Below are 16,627 nucleotides of genomic sequence, written 5' to 3' on the forward strand. Positions count from 1 at the left end.
TACATAAAGTGTTCTCAGAAATACATTATTACAATAACAAGTTCAGAGTGCGGAATTTAAACAGCGGAATTTAAAATAAACATCTAACGATAAGATACAAGGATCCATCTGTGCCCACCAGAAGAATCCTCCACACAATAGCTACTCCTCAAGCGGCACCTGCAATAGGGGTAAATAAACCCTGAGTACATAATATACTCGCAATACTTATTTGACTAGTAAAAATAATTTCCCAACTCTAAAGGATATGATAAGCTTTATGGTTTACTGGGTTTCCTTTTTGCAAAAAGCCATACTAGTAGTGAATCCTTATGTATGTGTTTTATTAGCAGCCATGATTAGTTCATTAGCTAACAATTCTATGCAAGCACCTGTTCTACTTTTAAGCAAGAGTTGAGTAATCAGATCCATTTCACCATCTTTCATCTTCCTGTTTATTACTACGGTGCTAGATCATAGATAAGTCGTACCATATTACACAGTGATTCATGAATCAATATAGCCCAGTTGGGTACCCCAAAACACATGCCCCTCTTGTACCCTAGGCACAAGCAGGACCAATCCATCACTCTCCTATCAAGGGATCTAGATCCCCATCCAAACTTGGACTCTAAGCCCCCACATCTGAGTCTCAGACTCAGTGTGGTGCTTAGACCTCCACCATCCCTGCCTTCAATCAGTCGGTCCAAAAAGAGCCAGAACCCATGACAAGAGAGCAACGAGCCTTTCCGCCCCTATAAGTAAGTATGTGCTCAGGATAATAAGTCTATGACCTGACTAGAATCAAATGCAACAGCCGGTCCTTAACCGACATGGACAGGGAAAATAGTGTAACCAAGCTATGCCCCGTTGGCCGCAGGACACAACCTCTTACACCCACCAATACCCACACCATATTCCTGCCTGATCTTTATTTCTTTTCACCATTTTATCATGAGAGTGATAATAATAATCAACTATTATGAGTAACGGCAGGTTACTCACGCTACCGATAGCCTAAGCATTGCAGCTACGTGGCCTAAGCTAGTACGACTCATAGGTAGGTATATCTAAGCATATAGTTTCAATAATAAGCCTATAACGTAAATGCACATCACACACACACACACACACACACACACACACATATATATATATATATATATATATATATATATATATATATATATATATATATATATATATATATATCCAGTGATTATTTAAAATAAGGGTTATGCACCGAGGCTTGCCTTGGGCAGACGAAGTGTCAGCTCAGTCAGTTAGTGGTGGCTTTGGGACCTCCTCCTGCATGAGGATCTCCTCCCCGTACTCCTCGATCACCTCATCAAACTCGTGATCTTCGATGGTCATGATCTCCGCCAACTCGTTCTCTACATGCATGCGATGATGATGCAACACTTAGCATTTTGGCCACAGCAACTATTAAAATAAGAATACACATGGTAAACTACTAAGCTAGCTCTAACGACTAAGATACTAAGCTAACTATCATCTTTATCAAGTAAAGTGTTGGGTTCAACTAACAAACACCTAGCTTTACAAATAAAGGATATATCTCTATTTCTACTAATGATTTAATGTATATTTGAAACAAAGAGCATTTAACTACCCTTATGTTAAGTCTATTCTAAAGCTACAAAAATTACAGTAAGCACATAATAATACCATGAAGCTACTATAAAATAATTAAAGCTAAAGCTATCACTATTTTGCCACAAAAATTCCTACAATATTTAACCTAATAATATTAAGCATTCTCAAATGATTTAATAGCTCCTAGTATCAACAAGTATATATATGAACTAAATATACTAATAGATAGAGCACAATTTTAGGAACTTAACAAAATTGGTTTCACAATTTTTGGATACCTACATGATTTTATATTAATTATCAAAGTTTAGCTCAGAATTAAAATGAAAAGCTATTTCTATTCTCCACGAAAAAGCTAAACTGATTTTGGCCCAACGCGGCCCACACGATGCAACGCGCGCGTGCACGAGCGTGCGGTGGCCCACAGGTGCGGCCCATGCGAGGCCGGCCTGCAGCACGAGGCGGCCCGCGACGGGGGAATTCCACGCGCGCTGGCACATTAGCAAAAACACCCCTGAACTATAAGCAAAACAATCTGCAGTCACGTTACTATTTCTATAGACAACAACTTTGCAATAGAAGCCTTAGACCTTTCTCCTCTTTACAATAGCAAGGTCCCCGGCCTCCCCCGCGCGCTCCGCCATGGCGAGCGGTGGCACTGGCGCTTGCGCCGACCACACGAGACCCACGCTGACCTATCTACGAGGCCGACGCTCACCTAGGGTTCAACGCGAAGTGATGGGCGGTGGTGGCACAAACGGGGTGAAGCAGAGCGGGCAACCGCGTCCCGGTGAGCCACAACGCTAATAGGACGGTAGATATAGGAGATAAGCACCAAGGGCACACCATGAACCCGCCCGAAGTGGTAGTTCGACCGGCGACTACCTGAGTAGTGCTGGCTATGTGCGCGCAACGAGCACGGCGATGAGCCGCGGTGGACATGGTTGCGTCAGCTGTAGCGGGGAGGCGATAGTGCTCCCACTGGCGTGCGCATGGTGGAGAGGGAGCCAAGGCGAGCTAGTGGTGTAGAGGAATTAGCACAGGTGAAGTGGTGGAGGCTGGCCACGGCGCGGGCGGTGACGGGCCTTAACGGCACGGCGGCGGGCAAAGCTCCAAAATTGAAGCTCGGCGTGACGCGAGTCAAGGCAGGGTGGGGTCGGCTAGAGAGGGGACATGAAGGCGGAGACGCGAGCACGAGAAATTGATGAGAGGTGCTCGCTCTTTGGCTTCACCGTGACACGACACGACGGCGACGAAGAATAGAGGGAGAAAGAGAGAAAGAGAGATGGCGTGGTAGGTGGGCTCGGCTCGTCCACGCCTTGGCGGGGTGCGAGCGGCGAGAACGGGAGGCCCACGCGTCGGAGCTATGGACCACGTGTGCGCGCTTCTGACCAGCGTGGCCCGCGCGCCGTAGTGCCATAAATGGCATGGCGACGGTGGCTCGCCCACGTGCACGCGGCAGAGGCAACACGCATAGGATTGACAACAACGTTGGTGTAGCACATCAGCGCGGACGCGACGACGATGCGACTGTAGCGGCAGCATCGTGACGCGAGTAGTGACAGCAGTGAGGACCCAAGACAACAACGTGAGGCAGAGCAGCAGGGCGCGGGGCCAGCGGCTCGCTGCGACCGGCCTCGGCCAAGCCCAGGCGGCTCGACCGGCCAAGCGTGGCAGCACAGCTGACCACGTGGGACGCGGCCATTTGTGCGGCGTGAGAAGACCGCGCGGTGACCGCGCACCCGGCGCCAACCAACCTGAGACAGTGACACGCACGAATTTTAAAGCGTTCAACACGACCAAACGATTGCTTTAGGACCTAAACCATCTCCACCATGCTCAAGATGGCACATGAGACTACCAAATCAAGCTATAACACTATACCACCCTTTAACACAATCTCTCACAATAAATTGCTAAACATAGGAGTGTCTAACTGTTGGCAGACTTGAAAATTTCTAAGTTTTTTAGCTGAATTTGATTTCCATTTGTGATTTCTAAGTTAGTGGAAATATTAGCTAGTAATATCATTTTTTGACCGCAAGTATTTTATTGTCATCTATAAAGTTTGTACTTCAAACTTTATTTAAGTATCACATACATGTTCTATAGCATTTTTGCTTAATAAAAATTGGTTTTAAACGCTAAGTGATATAACATGACTATCGAATCAACTTTCGTTTCGCATTCTAGTTGATCGTTTTGAGTTACAGAAATTGATCTACACACTTTATCACATGCATTAACATATAAACATGATGCTCATGACATGTTTTAGTAGATGATTTATGGGTGTTACACTGCCAATGAAATCGACTCTTGTGCCATCCATGTCATCATTGTCATTATCGAAGTCATTATTGCAGGTACCAAGCTCCCGTTCAAACCACAGTGATGATGCCACCAATAAATTTATTTAGAATAAACATAAAGACTGCTTAACTGTAAATAATGGGTGGGACCCTCTCCTCGCTACCGCCGTGGCCACGCCGGGGAGGAGGGAGGGGCCCCGAGGCGACTGCAGCTTGGAACCCTAGGGTCGACGAGGCGATGGCTATCTATCCCCTATTAGAGAGAAAATGTAACTATCCATCTTCATTTTACCGATCATTATTCATCTCAAGTCCTTATCCAATACGTACGACCCAAGACTACAATTTGACACCCGTGCCCACACTTTACAGCAAGACTAATAAAATAGTCTTCGGCTGGCTGTATGGACTCATACAACCCACTTATGAGTCCACTTAAATATATAGTAGTTGGCTAACCTATGACCCACACTTTTTTCCCTTGCAATGTTTTTGCTTCTTGTGCTTCGGCTAGCCGTAAAATCACAGCCCACCTCTCTTCTGTGTTCTCTTGCTCTAAGGTGTGGACACCGGCACCCGCGAGTCTAATTGCCACAACTGTCATCCCTGTTACGAGATCACGCTGATCTATAATAGTTGAAGAATGTTAAATTGGCCTCTGCTTCATCTCTTGATCCCAATAGCTCTCTGACATTCCGAAGCCGATACGTTGGCACGGAAGCAAGTGAGAAATCGAGGTCTTTGGAACACCCAAGGCCACGTCGTCACAACGATACAATACACCTTTTGATCCAAACACCAACATTGACAAATCAGCTGTCTGGGCAGTTCTGGCAATCTGGCTACAGGACAAAGCGGAACGATGGACTCAACCCAATGGCGAAAGAGAGAGCAGCGTCTACGAAAAAACTGAAGGTTGTTAATGATCATATATTCATATTTGGACAAACAATTCGCCACTTAAGTCTAAGAATAGTCTCCAGTCAGTGGACAAAAATTCACGGCAAGATCCATGCTGCCCTTTCATTATATGTTCGCTCCAAACTAGGGATTACGCAGTTGCTTTTGCTTATGTTTTAATTTCATACCAGTATTTTTTTTTCAATGACAGCATGAGTTTTTTTTTCATATTTTTACTAAAAGAGTAAAAGACAAATATAAAAGGGCACAAATAAAGAGAACACAATTACACAACTATTTACGTATCGTAGACAAAACTACCGAGCACACCTCAAGTCCAAAGAAACTAAGAAAGCCATGGATACAAAGAACAAAGAACCAAACAAAGCCGAGAGCAACCAAGGGATTATCGACTCAGCAATTTAGATTTGTTCAATTGGTTTCTTTGACATAAAAATGGCGCTTTTTTGTGGTCCTCCGTTTTGCTGAAAAATTCTCCTATTTTGTCTATTTCACACATTCCACCCTAAGTAGATTACTAAGCCATCGAAGTCCTATTAATGTTGAGCTTGTTTGTATCTCAGCAAATTGGATCAGATTCTCTTGATTGTGTATGACTCCCCATGGGAGCGAATATTCCACGATCTAACACGTTGTGCTTTCAGTGGTAGGCGACGTTCTCGTCGACAGCGAGGCACCTGTGGTGACTTCGTCAAAGATTTGTCAGCCCAGTCTTCGAATATGCTCATAGGAGTATCAGTGGTAAGCAATGTTCCGATCGACAGCGAGGTGCTCATAGGGGTATCAGTAGTAGGCAATGTTCCCGTCGACAGCGAGGCGATGACTTCATCAATCTCAAGGATTTACCGGCCGAGTCTTCGAAAATGGTCATAGGGGTAGGGTTTGCGTACGTGCATTTATAGGGGGTGAGTATGCGTACGTTATAAGTGTCTGAGTTGTGGTGTGTAACCTAAAAAAAATAGACTTGACGGACGAATTAATGGAGATATCTCACATATGCTAATGGTAAATACTCGCAACAGTATGTACTAGCAAAAACCAGAGCCACACTTATCGTCTGGTGTCGTTTCGATTGATGCCAGTCTGGTATCATCGACGAGAACAACGGCCACAAATGTCTTGCAGGAGTAGGATTACCGGCCTATTCGGCAGCCTGTATCTGGCTTATAAGCTTTGGCTTATCAATCAGCCAATAGTGTTTTTCTCTCACACCAAACCAGTCAGCAGTACTTTCAGACATGGCTTATAAGCCAATCCAGCCAAAACAAACAGGCTTACGTCGATCTGGTTCTCCATGTTCGTATAAAACAAAGCCAATATTCTGATTCTTGTTTCTGCTGCAATCCCTCCAAAGGCTCCAACACGTCCAGCAAAAGAGCACGCTGTTGGCCTAGCCCATGATCAATGGCTGCCGCAACCATGGTCTTCCTACCATGCTGGGGATCCGGTCACTTCATGTCCATGATCGCGGCCGGCAAGCGGATGCTCGACGCCAGCGGTGGTGCCCTCTCCCTGACCGTGCTGGTCATGCAGGCCCCGACGCCAGCCGTGAGTCGTCGTCTGGCCTTGACATCCGCTTCCTGAATCTCCCCGCCGTGGAGCCGACGACCGACTGCGTGGCCCTCGAGGAGTTCAACTTCAGGTACATCCAGCTCCAGGCGCCCCAAGTCGAGGAGGCCATAGCCGGGCTACCGTCCCCGGTGGCCGCCATCGTCTTCGATCTCTTCTGTACGCCCCTGCTCGACGTGGCCGGCGAGCTCGCCGTGCCCCGGTATGCGTACTTCGCCTCCACGGGCGCGTTCCTCGCGCTCATGCTGCGCCTGCCGCTGCCGGGAATCCGTGAGGACCTCATCGTCAGGATCAAGCAGGCAGAAGGCACGGTGGACGTGCCGGGGCTGCCGCCGGTGCCGGTGTCCTACATGCCGGCGTGCCTGTCGGGCAGTAAGATCGGCAACTACGAGTGGTTCGAGTACTACGCGCGCCGCCTCATGGACACCAGCGGCATCATCATCAACTCCTCGGTCGAGCTGGAGCCTGGGGTTCTCGGCGCTATCTCGGACGGCCACTGCGTGCCGGGCCGCCCGGCTCCGACCGTCTACGCCATCGGCCCGGTGATCTGGTTCGCCGCCGCGGCGCCTGAGCAGCAGTCGCACGCGTGCGTCCAGTGGCTCGACACGCAGCCGTCGGCCTCAGTCGTGTTCCTCTGCTTCGGAAGCAACGGGGTCCTCGACGTAGCGCAGGTCAGGGAAGTCGCCGCTGGCCTGGAGCGCGGCGGCCACCGCTTCCTTTGGGTGCTGCGGGGCGCGCCGGCCGCCGGCTCGCGCCACCCGACGGACGCCGACCTGGACACGGTGCTCCCCACCGGGTTCCTGACGCGGACCCGGGGGCACGGGCTCGTGTGGCCTGCCTGGGCGCCGCAGAAGGAGATCCTGGCCCACCCGGCCGTCGGCGGCTTCGTGACCCACTGCGGGTGGAACTCCATCCTGGAGAGCCTGTGGTTCGGTGTGCCGATGGTGCCGTGGCCGCTCTACTCGGAGCAGCACCTGAACGCGTTCGAGCTCGCCAGGGACATGGGCGTCGCCGTCCACCTCAAGAATATGGACGTCACCAAGGCGGACTTGCTTGTGGAGGCAGCCGAGCTGGAGGCGGCGGTGCGGGGCCTGATGGGCGGGACAGAAGGGGGCAGGAAGGTCAAGGAGAAGGCCGCGGACATGAAGGACGCGTGCCGGAATGCCGTGGTGGAGGGCGGGTCATCATACGTTGCGCTTCGGGAGCTCATGCGCGGTCTCTGCCCCGGCGGTGGGGCACCGTCGCCGTGACGGCTGGGCAGGCTCGCTGTTTTACGGACGAAGAAGGGCCGTCGGCATGCGTCGTGATCAGTTTGGTGCTATGTTTGTAACAGGACACCACATATTATTAGTAATAACAAAAGTCAGGCAGGCGCATCAAAAATCTACATTACCTTCAGGCGACGGTGTGAACACGTGTTGAACAATAAGCACTACACCACCGACGGTTGTAACCCGCCCCCCCCCCCCCCCCCCCCCCCCCCCAACACCGCCAGTTATTGCCATTGTTTGCAGTGGCGAAGCTACATAGGTGGCACCCACAAAAAAAATTGAAAAATCACTATTAGGATCAAATTTTCACCATGACTGTAGCTTAAATTTTCACACCTATAAGAGAAGCGCACCCCTCTAATTTATTCTATCATCGCCACTGGTTGTTTGTGAAAGTCGTTAGTGATAACCTCGGTTATCAGCGCCAGATTGACGTTCAATCCAGCAGTGATGTCGTTACCATCACTGCTGCGTCGGAGTTCGATCCAGCGACAGTACGTTGAATATCACCGCCGGTCGAACGTATGAACCGACGGTGATGATGGTCATCACCGTCGGTCAGAGATATTAGCATTAGCGTTAACAATGGAGGCATCAACGATGGTCTAGCTAGCGATCCGACGGTTATGAAGGAGACATCAACGTCGGTCGGACATACGATATAGTGGTGTTGATGAAGACATCAACGTCAGTTTGGCATATGATCCGGCGGTGATGTTGGAGACATCAACGTCGGTTGGGCATACGATCCGACAGTGATGGATACATCAACGTCGGCCTAGTGTATGATTCGTCAGTGATGTAGTAACTATCGCAATTGGTTGGCGTTCGATCTCAATGACGGATATATCACCGTCATTCTGGCATACGATCCATCGGTGATTGAGCAGACATCATCGTCGCCCTTGAGTTTGGTCCAGCGGTGATGTCTTGTCTATCACCACCGGTGTGGCGTTTTTTCCGGCGATGTTGCTACTATCATCAACACAGGTATTATCATACCACCAACGATTTGGATAGGCCGGCGGTGAGATGTTGTATTTTTCATAATATAATTTTAATATATCAAAATAATAATACCATTAGTATTTGGATTACATCATGCCCAGAACATACATAATGCCTCAAAATATACATCACCGTCGGACCACGAGTCCATACAACAAATCTAACCACAATGACATATGTTTGAGAACACAAAATATAACAAACGATCGTCCATAATAAAACCGGTATTACTAGGTGAAGATGAATCTGAGCATATTAGCACCTTGATAAGAAAACAAATACTCCCTCCATCCATAAAAGAATGCAATTCTCTTTTTTCGAGAAGTCAAACAGTTTGAACTTGACTAAATTTATATAAAAAATATTAACATTGATAATACAAAAATAAGTATCATTAGATTAGTTATAGAATATACTTTAATAACAAATTTATTTGAAGACATAAATGCTAATACTATTTACTATAAATTTGGTCAAACTTGAGCTAGTTTGACCGACACGCACTACCGGATTCAGCTTCTTTGCCGAGTGCCTCAGGCCTGAGGCCGATATACACTCGGCAAAGCCTTTGCCGAGTGTTACACTCGGCAAAGGTCGCTCGGTAAACAGTTTATCGGCAAAGACCTCTTTGCCGAGTGTATTTTATCGGGCACTCGACAAAGCCTTTGCCGAGTGCTAATCTGACACTCGGCAAAGAAAAGTCACCGTGACGGTGAGCGCCACCGTGACGGCGGCTTTGCCGAGTGTCAAGGTCAAGCACTCGGCAAAGGTTGCCTCTTTGCCGAGCGCCGTTGACTCAGACACTCGGCAAAGGTGGCCACTGTGCCGAGTGCCACCGGCAAGACACTAGCGAAAGAAATAGCTCAACTCTGCTAGCACTAGCCAGACATGCTCAGGGACATAGCCTCGAACCATCGCCGAAAGAAGCCGCTCAATCCATATGTGGTAGTCATGACTCTTCATCCCTAAGACTCGCATAGTAGATAAGTTCACTCCCCTCCTCAGATTAGTTGCATACCCATCAGAGAACATTAACGTCTAGATCCATTCTAGTACTTCCCTCCTTTGGGGCTTGCTCAAGACAAAATCGGCCTTAGGCCTTCTCCATGTCTTGCCGTGACTAGGAGGCTTCATATGTTGGTTTGTCGTCACTTTACCGAGTGTCATGGCCATTGCACTCGGCAAAGTGACTGAAAACAGCCTTTTTTATTTGTTTTTTACATTCCATCCAAACAAATAGAAGATATATATAACAAACATCACCAACATCACATATATATCATCAACAGCACATATATATCACCAACACCACATATATATCACAAACGTCACATGTCTCACAATATATCACAAATAAGTTCATAAGTAATCCAAGTGCTCCATCATCTACAACCACAATTGCAAATAGAAGTACCATTAACAACCACAAGTATCATCACCTAGCTTCCTCATCCCACCGCCCACCATCTTTGTTCAATCACCTGCAATTAAAAAGAGTAAACCAATGTGCACAGATAAACAAGAAGTACTTAGAAAGAGATGCAAAATAAACAAAACGTAATTACAAAATAACATAGTATTACATGTATTAGAAATAATCTTCATGATCGGGATTAGCTGGATCATAAGTCTTATCATCACTATCAATCATGTCGAAATAATCAACACTATCCGAATGAGCAATGTTACCATTGTCATTGTCTAAATGTAATCGCTCAAGCATTTGTAAGTCCTTCACATTTTGCACCTCATCTCCAGCGTCCTCTTCAATAACCGTTTCATTGTCTACTTCCATTCCGATCGCTTCGGTTAAGTCTATCTCAAACCTCCCTTCTAGTCCCTCTTCTTGAAAGAACTCTCCGTCATATGTGTTTAGGTCTAAGTTGTAATCTTCATCGTTTGGGACAGGCACTTTACCGTGTGGCAATACCATGTGCACAATATCCCAACCCTTAAGATGACTTTTGCTTTGACACGCATATGGGAGATAATAAACTTGCGTGGCCTGTTGGGCCACAATATAGACATCGTCTCCTGGTAAGACAGAATCCTATCGAATTTCGACTAGCCCAAGATTAGAATATGTCCGTCTCGTTACTTTAGGATCAAACCAATGGTATTTGAATATGACGGGATTAAAAGGTTTGGAACCATGAAACTTGAGTTCTTATATTTCTTCAATTCTTCCATAATACTTGACCTCATCAACACTGGGTGTAAAAACTCTAGAACTTGTGGTTCTTCGATTAGGCCGACTCTGCTCGTAGCTTGTTGTGCGAAAGCGACATCCATTCACATCATAACTGGAAAGTGACCTGACCCTATAGGCAAAGCCATCGGCAACCTGTCTCAACTCGGCACGCATAGACGCATCCCTTTGGCCCTGCATGCTCAAGCAGGATACATCATTATATTATTCGCACGTACGAGTAACTTGGACTGTCAAACTAAGTACGAGCTAAATTGGACGGTACCTTCCGTTTAAACCAAGAAATGAAATCGGGCATTCCATTTCCCGCACCCTGTCTAAGAAGGGTATCTACCTGCTACGGGGTAGGATCCCTTGATTGACACCAGAATTCATAAAGAAATCCCCTGTACCAACGAGAAACAAGGGGGTTGGATGCAGAATAGTGATGATGTATTTAACAAGTTCGTTGAGAACTTACTGCATGTATGGCGCCACTTCATCAAGGTTGGTCAACACGTATAGCATGATATGGCGCCACTCTTCATGATTCAAGGTCTTGGGGGTCGATGCACTTGCGCTTCCGAGTTGCCCTCGGAAAAGGCTGAGGTTCGATTCATTTTCGCTAGCATTGTAACGAGGGGGTGGATTATGCATGCTAGGGAGGTTGTCACCATAGTATGTTGTTGTGAAGTTCGCCACCTCCTCTAGAATGTATGCCTCTGCAATGGAAGCCTCGATGTTTCATTTATTTCTACATTTCTTTCAAAGAACCTTTAGACATCTCTTGATTGGATAGCACCAACAGCTCTGCACGGGCCCCCCATTCGTGCCTCAAACGGGAGGTGCAAAATCAAATGCTGCATCGGATTGAAGAAGCCGGGTGGAAAGATCTTCTCCAACTTACAGAGCAACAAAGGTGCCATTCTTTCCAAGTCAGCAATCACGGTCCGAGATAACTCCTTGGCACAAAGCTGGCGAAAGAAATAGCTCAACTCTGCTAGCACTAGCCAGACATGCTCAGGGACATAGCCTCGAACCATCGCCGAAAGAAGCCGCTCAATCCATATGTGGTAGTCATGACTCTTCATCCCTAAGACTCGCATAGTAGATAAGTTCACTCCCCTCCTCAGATTAGTTGCATACCCATCAGAGAACATTAACGTCTAGATCCATTCTAGTACTTCCCTCCTTTGGGGCTTGCTCAAGACAAAATCGGCCTTAGGCCTTCTCCATGTCTTGCCGTGACTAGGAGGCTTCATATGTTGGTTTGGTCTATCGCATAACGTTGTTAGATCCACTCTAGCCTTAATGTTGTCCTTTGACTTGTTAGGAATGTCCATGATTGTTGCCCAAATTGCCTCGACAACATTCTTTTTAGTGTGCATTACATCAATATTGTGTGGAAGGAGAAGGTCATCAAAATAGGGGAGCCGAGTCAAGCCCGACTTATGAGTCCACATATGTTGCTCTCTATATCCCACAAAACCACCTTCTGGATTGACTACGAGACCATCTATCTGTTCACGAACCACGGCACCAGTCATTATCGGTGGTGCAGGGTCTATCACTATGACACATTTTGTAAAGTTCTTGATGTCTCGTCTGAATGCATGGTCAAAAGAGAGGAATTGCTGATGTTTGTCGAACGATGAATACTTGCCACCCTTCTGCAACCAAATGAACCCCAGACCTTCCTTGCATACTGGGCATGGGAACTTCCCGTGAACACACTAGGCGTAGAATATCCCATACGCTAGGAAGTCATGCAGGGAGTAGTGGTACCAAACATGCATTTTGAAGTTTTTCTTTGTAGCTCAGTCGTATGTCCATACCCTTTCCTCCCAAGCACGGACCAATTCATCAATCACAGGATCCATGAACACACCCATATTATTCCCTGTGTGTCTAGGAATTATCAATGACAAGAATATGTTCTGTCGTTGAAAGCATACACCGAGGGGAGATTGAGGGGGATACCAAACACGGGCCAACATGTGTATGGGGCAGCCATCATTCCATAAGGATTGAACCCATCTGTTGCCAGCACAACACATACATTATGAGCCTCTTTAGCTTTCTCATGATGAATGCCATCAAAGTGGGTCCATGCTTCACCATCGGATGCATGTACCATCCTATCAGGATTGTATCGTTTGCTATTTTTGTGCCATGTCATCTGTTTCATGGATTCCTCGGTCATGTATAGCCGTTGGATCCTCGGTATGAACAGAAGGCGCCATAGGATTGTCACGGGAATGTCAAGCTGCCTCTTCTAGTCATCACCAGAATCTACCTCTAGAAACCTAGAGGATTTACACTTTGGACAATACTTTGCTTCCACGTATTCTTTCCTAAATAGGACGCACCCCTTCGGGCAAGCATGTATCTACTCATACGGCATCTTAAGTGCACGAAGGAGTTTCTGTAACTCATGCATGCTCTTTGGTAGAAGGTGACCCTCTAGAAGTAGGCTGCCAATAACTATCAACATACCATCGAAGGCGTCTTGACTTAGGCTATACTGGGACTTTAACGCCATTATGCGTCCAATGGCATCCAGTTGAGAAACCTTTGTCTGGCCGTGAAGGGGTTTTTGTGCCACGGCAAACATGTCTTAGAATGCCTTTGCAGTTGCCTCTGGCTCCTCCTCTGTACGTCCTTCAGCGAACTATGCCTCGTGATAGTCATTTAACATGTCTGCTACCCCAGCATCAGCATCATAATCCTCGACGTGTGGTCTCACCACCTCATCTCTCATACGATTGGCTTCACCATGGTAGACCCACCGGGTATAGTCTACTATAAATGCATTCTTCCAAAGATGTTCCCCCATGACCTTCTTTGTTTGTCTTTTCCTGTTTGTACATTTGCTGCAGGGACAACAAATTTTACTCGCTCCTTTAGCAGCCACGCCAAATGCCCATTCCAAGAAAGCATCAGTCTTGTCGATCCATTCATTGGTGACCTGACCCTGACTTGCATGGCCCGTGTACATCCACTTATGGTCCTTCATCCTCTAACATATATAGCGGCAAGTAATATAAACATCAATTGCATCTACACGATGTTCCTACTATCTAATAGGTGAGGATAGGTCCTAATCCCACACGAGGATCCATAGATGAGGTTAGTTTCCATGCTCTACTCCTATCCGAGATAGAATTTCGGTAGCACCTCTCCGCTGTTCTCCAAATACACGTCCTACCAGGGAGAGTGTGTATCCAGAGAACAACAGGGAGATGATGCCAAAACTCTATCTTGGATCGGAGCAGACCATGGAAACTAACCCCACCTATGCATCCGCGGGCTGTCTAAAAAACATGGATAATTTGAAACAGATACGGTTTTAGATATGGAAATATCTATATATTTCCAACCGTATCTCTTTCGAATGGGAGACGCCTAACTGGGTTACGTGATCTACGACCATGATACGGAAAGAGGGGTTATACCTAGGGTGGTGGTGGAGTTAGGCTAGCGGGGCTATGGCGGGTCGGTGCAGTGGCGAGGCGACACGGTGCAGGCAGACCCACAGCGGCGAGGAAGGCGATCGAGGTCATCGAGGTACTCCGGCTCCGCTCCAGTGGGCTCTTCTCGGCAAAAAAGAAACATAAAACTATCAATACAAAATTCGACAGCACCTCTCCTGCATGGTGAGGTTTCCAAAACCTGCAAGAAAACCAATGGCATGATGGCCGACATGCACATATATATGAACGGCACGATGGCCGATATGCACAAGATTATGTAAGGAACACCTAGCAACGTAATCAGGATAAGCAAGGATCAGGGATTACAAATTCAGGATCTGTATCCCATTACTAATATATGTACATGAAGGAACACCTAGCAATGTAACAAATGCTACTGAAATCTTGAAATGAGTGAGGTAGTGTCTAATATTTCTCCAACACATATAAGCAAGAATGTATGTGTTAGTTTAGTGACCATTGGGAAGTTATACATTGTTCAATACACAACGGAAATCAAAGTCCCTAATTTTTATCCTTTATTTCTAGGAGACAAACATGCATAGGAATGTACAGTAACCCTAACCCTAGATCCCTAAATTACAAAACCTAACCAAGACATCTTAATCTATTCATGCATCCACATCCATCAGGCGGAGACAGCATAGGGGCTCACCACTGCAGAATGGCAAAGCTCAGCATGACGAGCAAGGTGACCATTTAGCTCGGAGAGCGCTGTGAGGGAGTGTCGCTGCTGTAGGACTGCACCGCCGCGACCGAGATGCCCGGATGCGGGTCGCCGCTGCTACGGGGCCATGCCACGCCCCGACGGCGTTGCTGCGGTGCCGCTACAGGAGCGCGCGAGGTCAAAGGCATCGTTGCTTCGGTGGCCTCCTTCTTCCTCCTCCTTCTCTTCCTCCTTCTTCCTCCTTCCTCCTCTCCTCCTCCTCCTCTCTTATTCCTCCTCCGGCGGCGCAGCGTGGGGGTGGCGGCGACGGTGCTGGCGCGGTTTGCCTGCGTGCGTGTGTGCGGGTGTGTGTGGGCTGGCTGGGCCGGCAGGGTTAAATCCCCCCTTTGCCGAGTGCCCCTGATCTGGCACTCGGTAAACTATTTTTTATTTTTTTTTAATTCTCTGCCGAGTACCACCTGGCCTGGCACTCGGCAAAGAGGGTTTTTTTTAAAAAAAATCTTTGCTGAGTGCCCCCTATCTGGCACTCGGCAAAATATTTTTTAATTTTTTTAAATTCTTTGCTGAGTGCCACCCAGTCTAGCACTCGGCAAAGAGGGGGGTTTTAATTTTTTTTAATTCTTTGCTGAGTGCCATACATCCTGGCACTCGACAAAGAGGCTCCTTTGCCGAGCGCCAAACTCAAACACTCGGCAAACCATATTTTTTTCACTTTTGACCTCCAAACTTTTTTTGCAGTGCTCATACAATACCTAGTACTCCATGTTCCAATGTGCCACATTTCTCGGACTTTTTCTATATTTCTTTAATTTATTTTATTTAATTGAATTTTCTTGGATAATTCAAATTATAACAGTTGGTCATTCAAATAATGAAAAAATGAATGGAAATGATATTCATGTTATTTAGTATAATGTGAGGCCGCATCCAGGAACAGACCACTAATTTCGAACATCTTGTTCACAAAACATGACCACGAACTTGCGGTCGAGTTGTTTTTAAATTTTATAAAAAGCAAACGAAGTCCAAAAATCATAAAACTTGTTAAGATGTCATGATATCATATGTGGAGGCTGTGATAAAAATCTGAGGATGTTTCACGCAAGTTATCACGTACGATGCTTGCCACCTCATCGAGCTCTTCACGAAATCATGAAACTTCTTTGGAGATTCTTCGGTTTGCAAGCATCGTACGTGACAACTTGCGCGAAAACATCTCAAATTTTTATCACATCCTCCACATATGATATCATGACATCTTGACAAGTTTTATAATTTTCGGACTTCGTTTGCTTTTTATAGAATTTAAAAACAACTCAACCGCAAGTTCGTGGTCATGTTTCGTCAACAAGATGTTCGAAATTGGTGGTCTGTTCCTGGATACGGCCTCACATTATACTAAATAACATGAATATCATTTTTCTATTTATTTTTTTCATTATTCAAATAACTAGTAGTTATAATTTGAATTATCTAAGAAAATTCAATTAAATGAAATAAATTAAAGAAATATAGAAAAAGTCCGAGAAATGTGCCATATTGGAACATGGAGTACCAGGTATTGTATGAGGACTGTAGAAAAAAATTTGGAGGTTAAAAGT

At 46.4% G+C, this 16,627-nt stretch overlaps 1 protein-coding gene and 1 pseudogene across 1 annotated transcript; one reads left to right on the forward strand and one right to left on the reverse strand.

Moving 5' to 3' along the window:
- The first annotated feature begins 6,105 nt into the window (after positions 1–6,105).
- On the forward strand, positions 6,106–7,785 carry LOC136546807 (UDP-glycosyltransferase 71B1-like). The gene is given in 2 exon segments (XM_066538777.1): positions 6,106–6,366; positions 6,369–7,785. Coding segments are annotated over 2 exon segments (1,413 nt in total). The 5' UTR covers positions 6,106–6,233; the 3' UTR covers positions 7,649–7,785.
- Positions 7,786–13,254: 5,469 nt separating this feature from the next.
- Positions 13,255–13,881, reverse strand: LOC136544362 (uncharacterized; annotated as a pseudogene).
- Between the last annotated feature and the right edge of the window lie 2,746 nt (positions 13,882–16,627).

This window comes from Miscanthus floridulus, chromosome 3 (genome assembly GCF_019320115.1).
Source record: "Miscanthus floridulus cultivar M001 chromosome 3, ASM1932011v1, whole genome shotgun sequence".
Classification (NCBI taxonomy): domain Eukaryota; kingdom Viridiplantae; phylum Streptophyta; class Magnoliopsida; order Poales; family Poaceae; genus Miscanthus; species Miscanthus floridulus.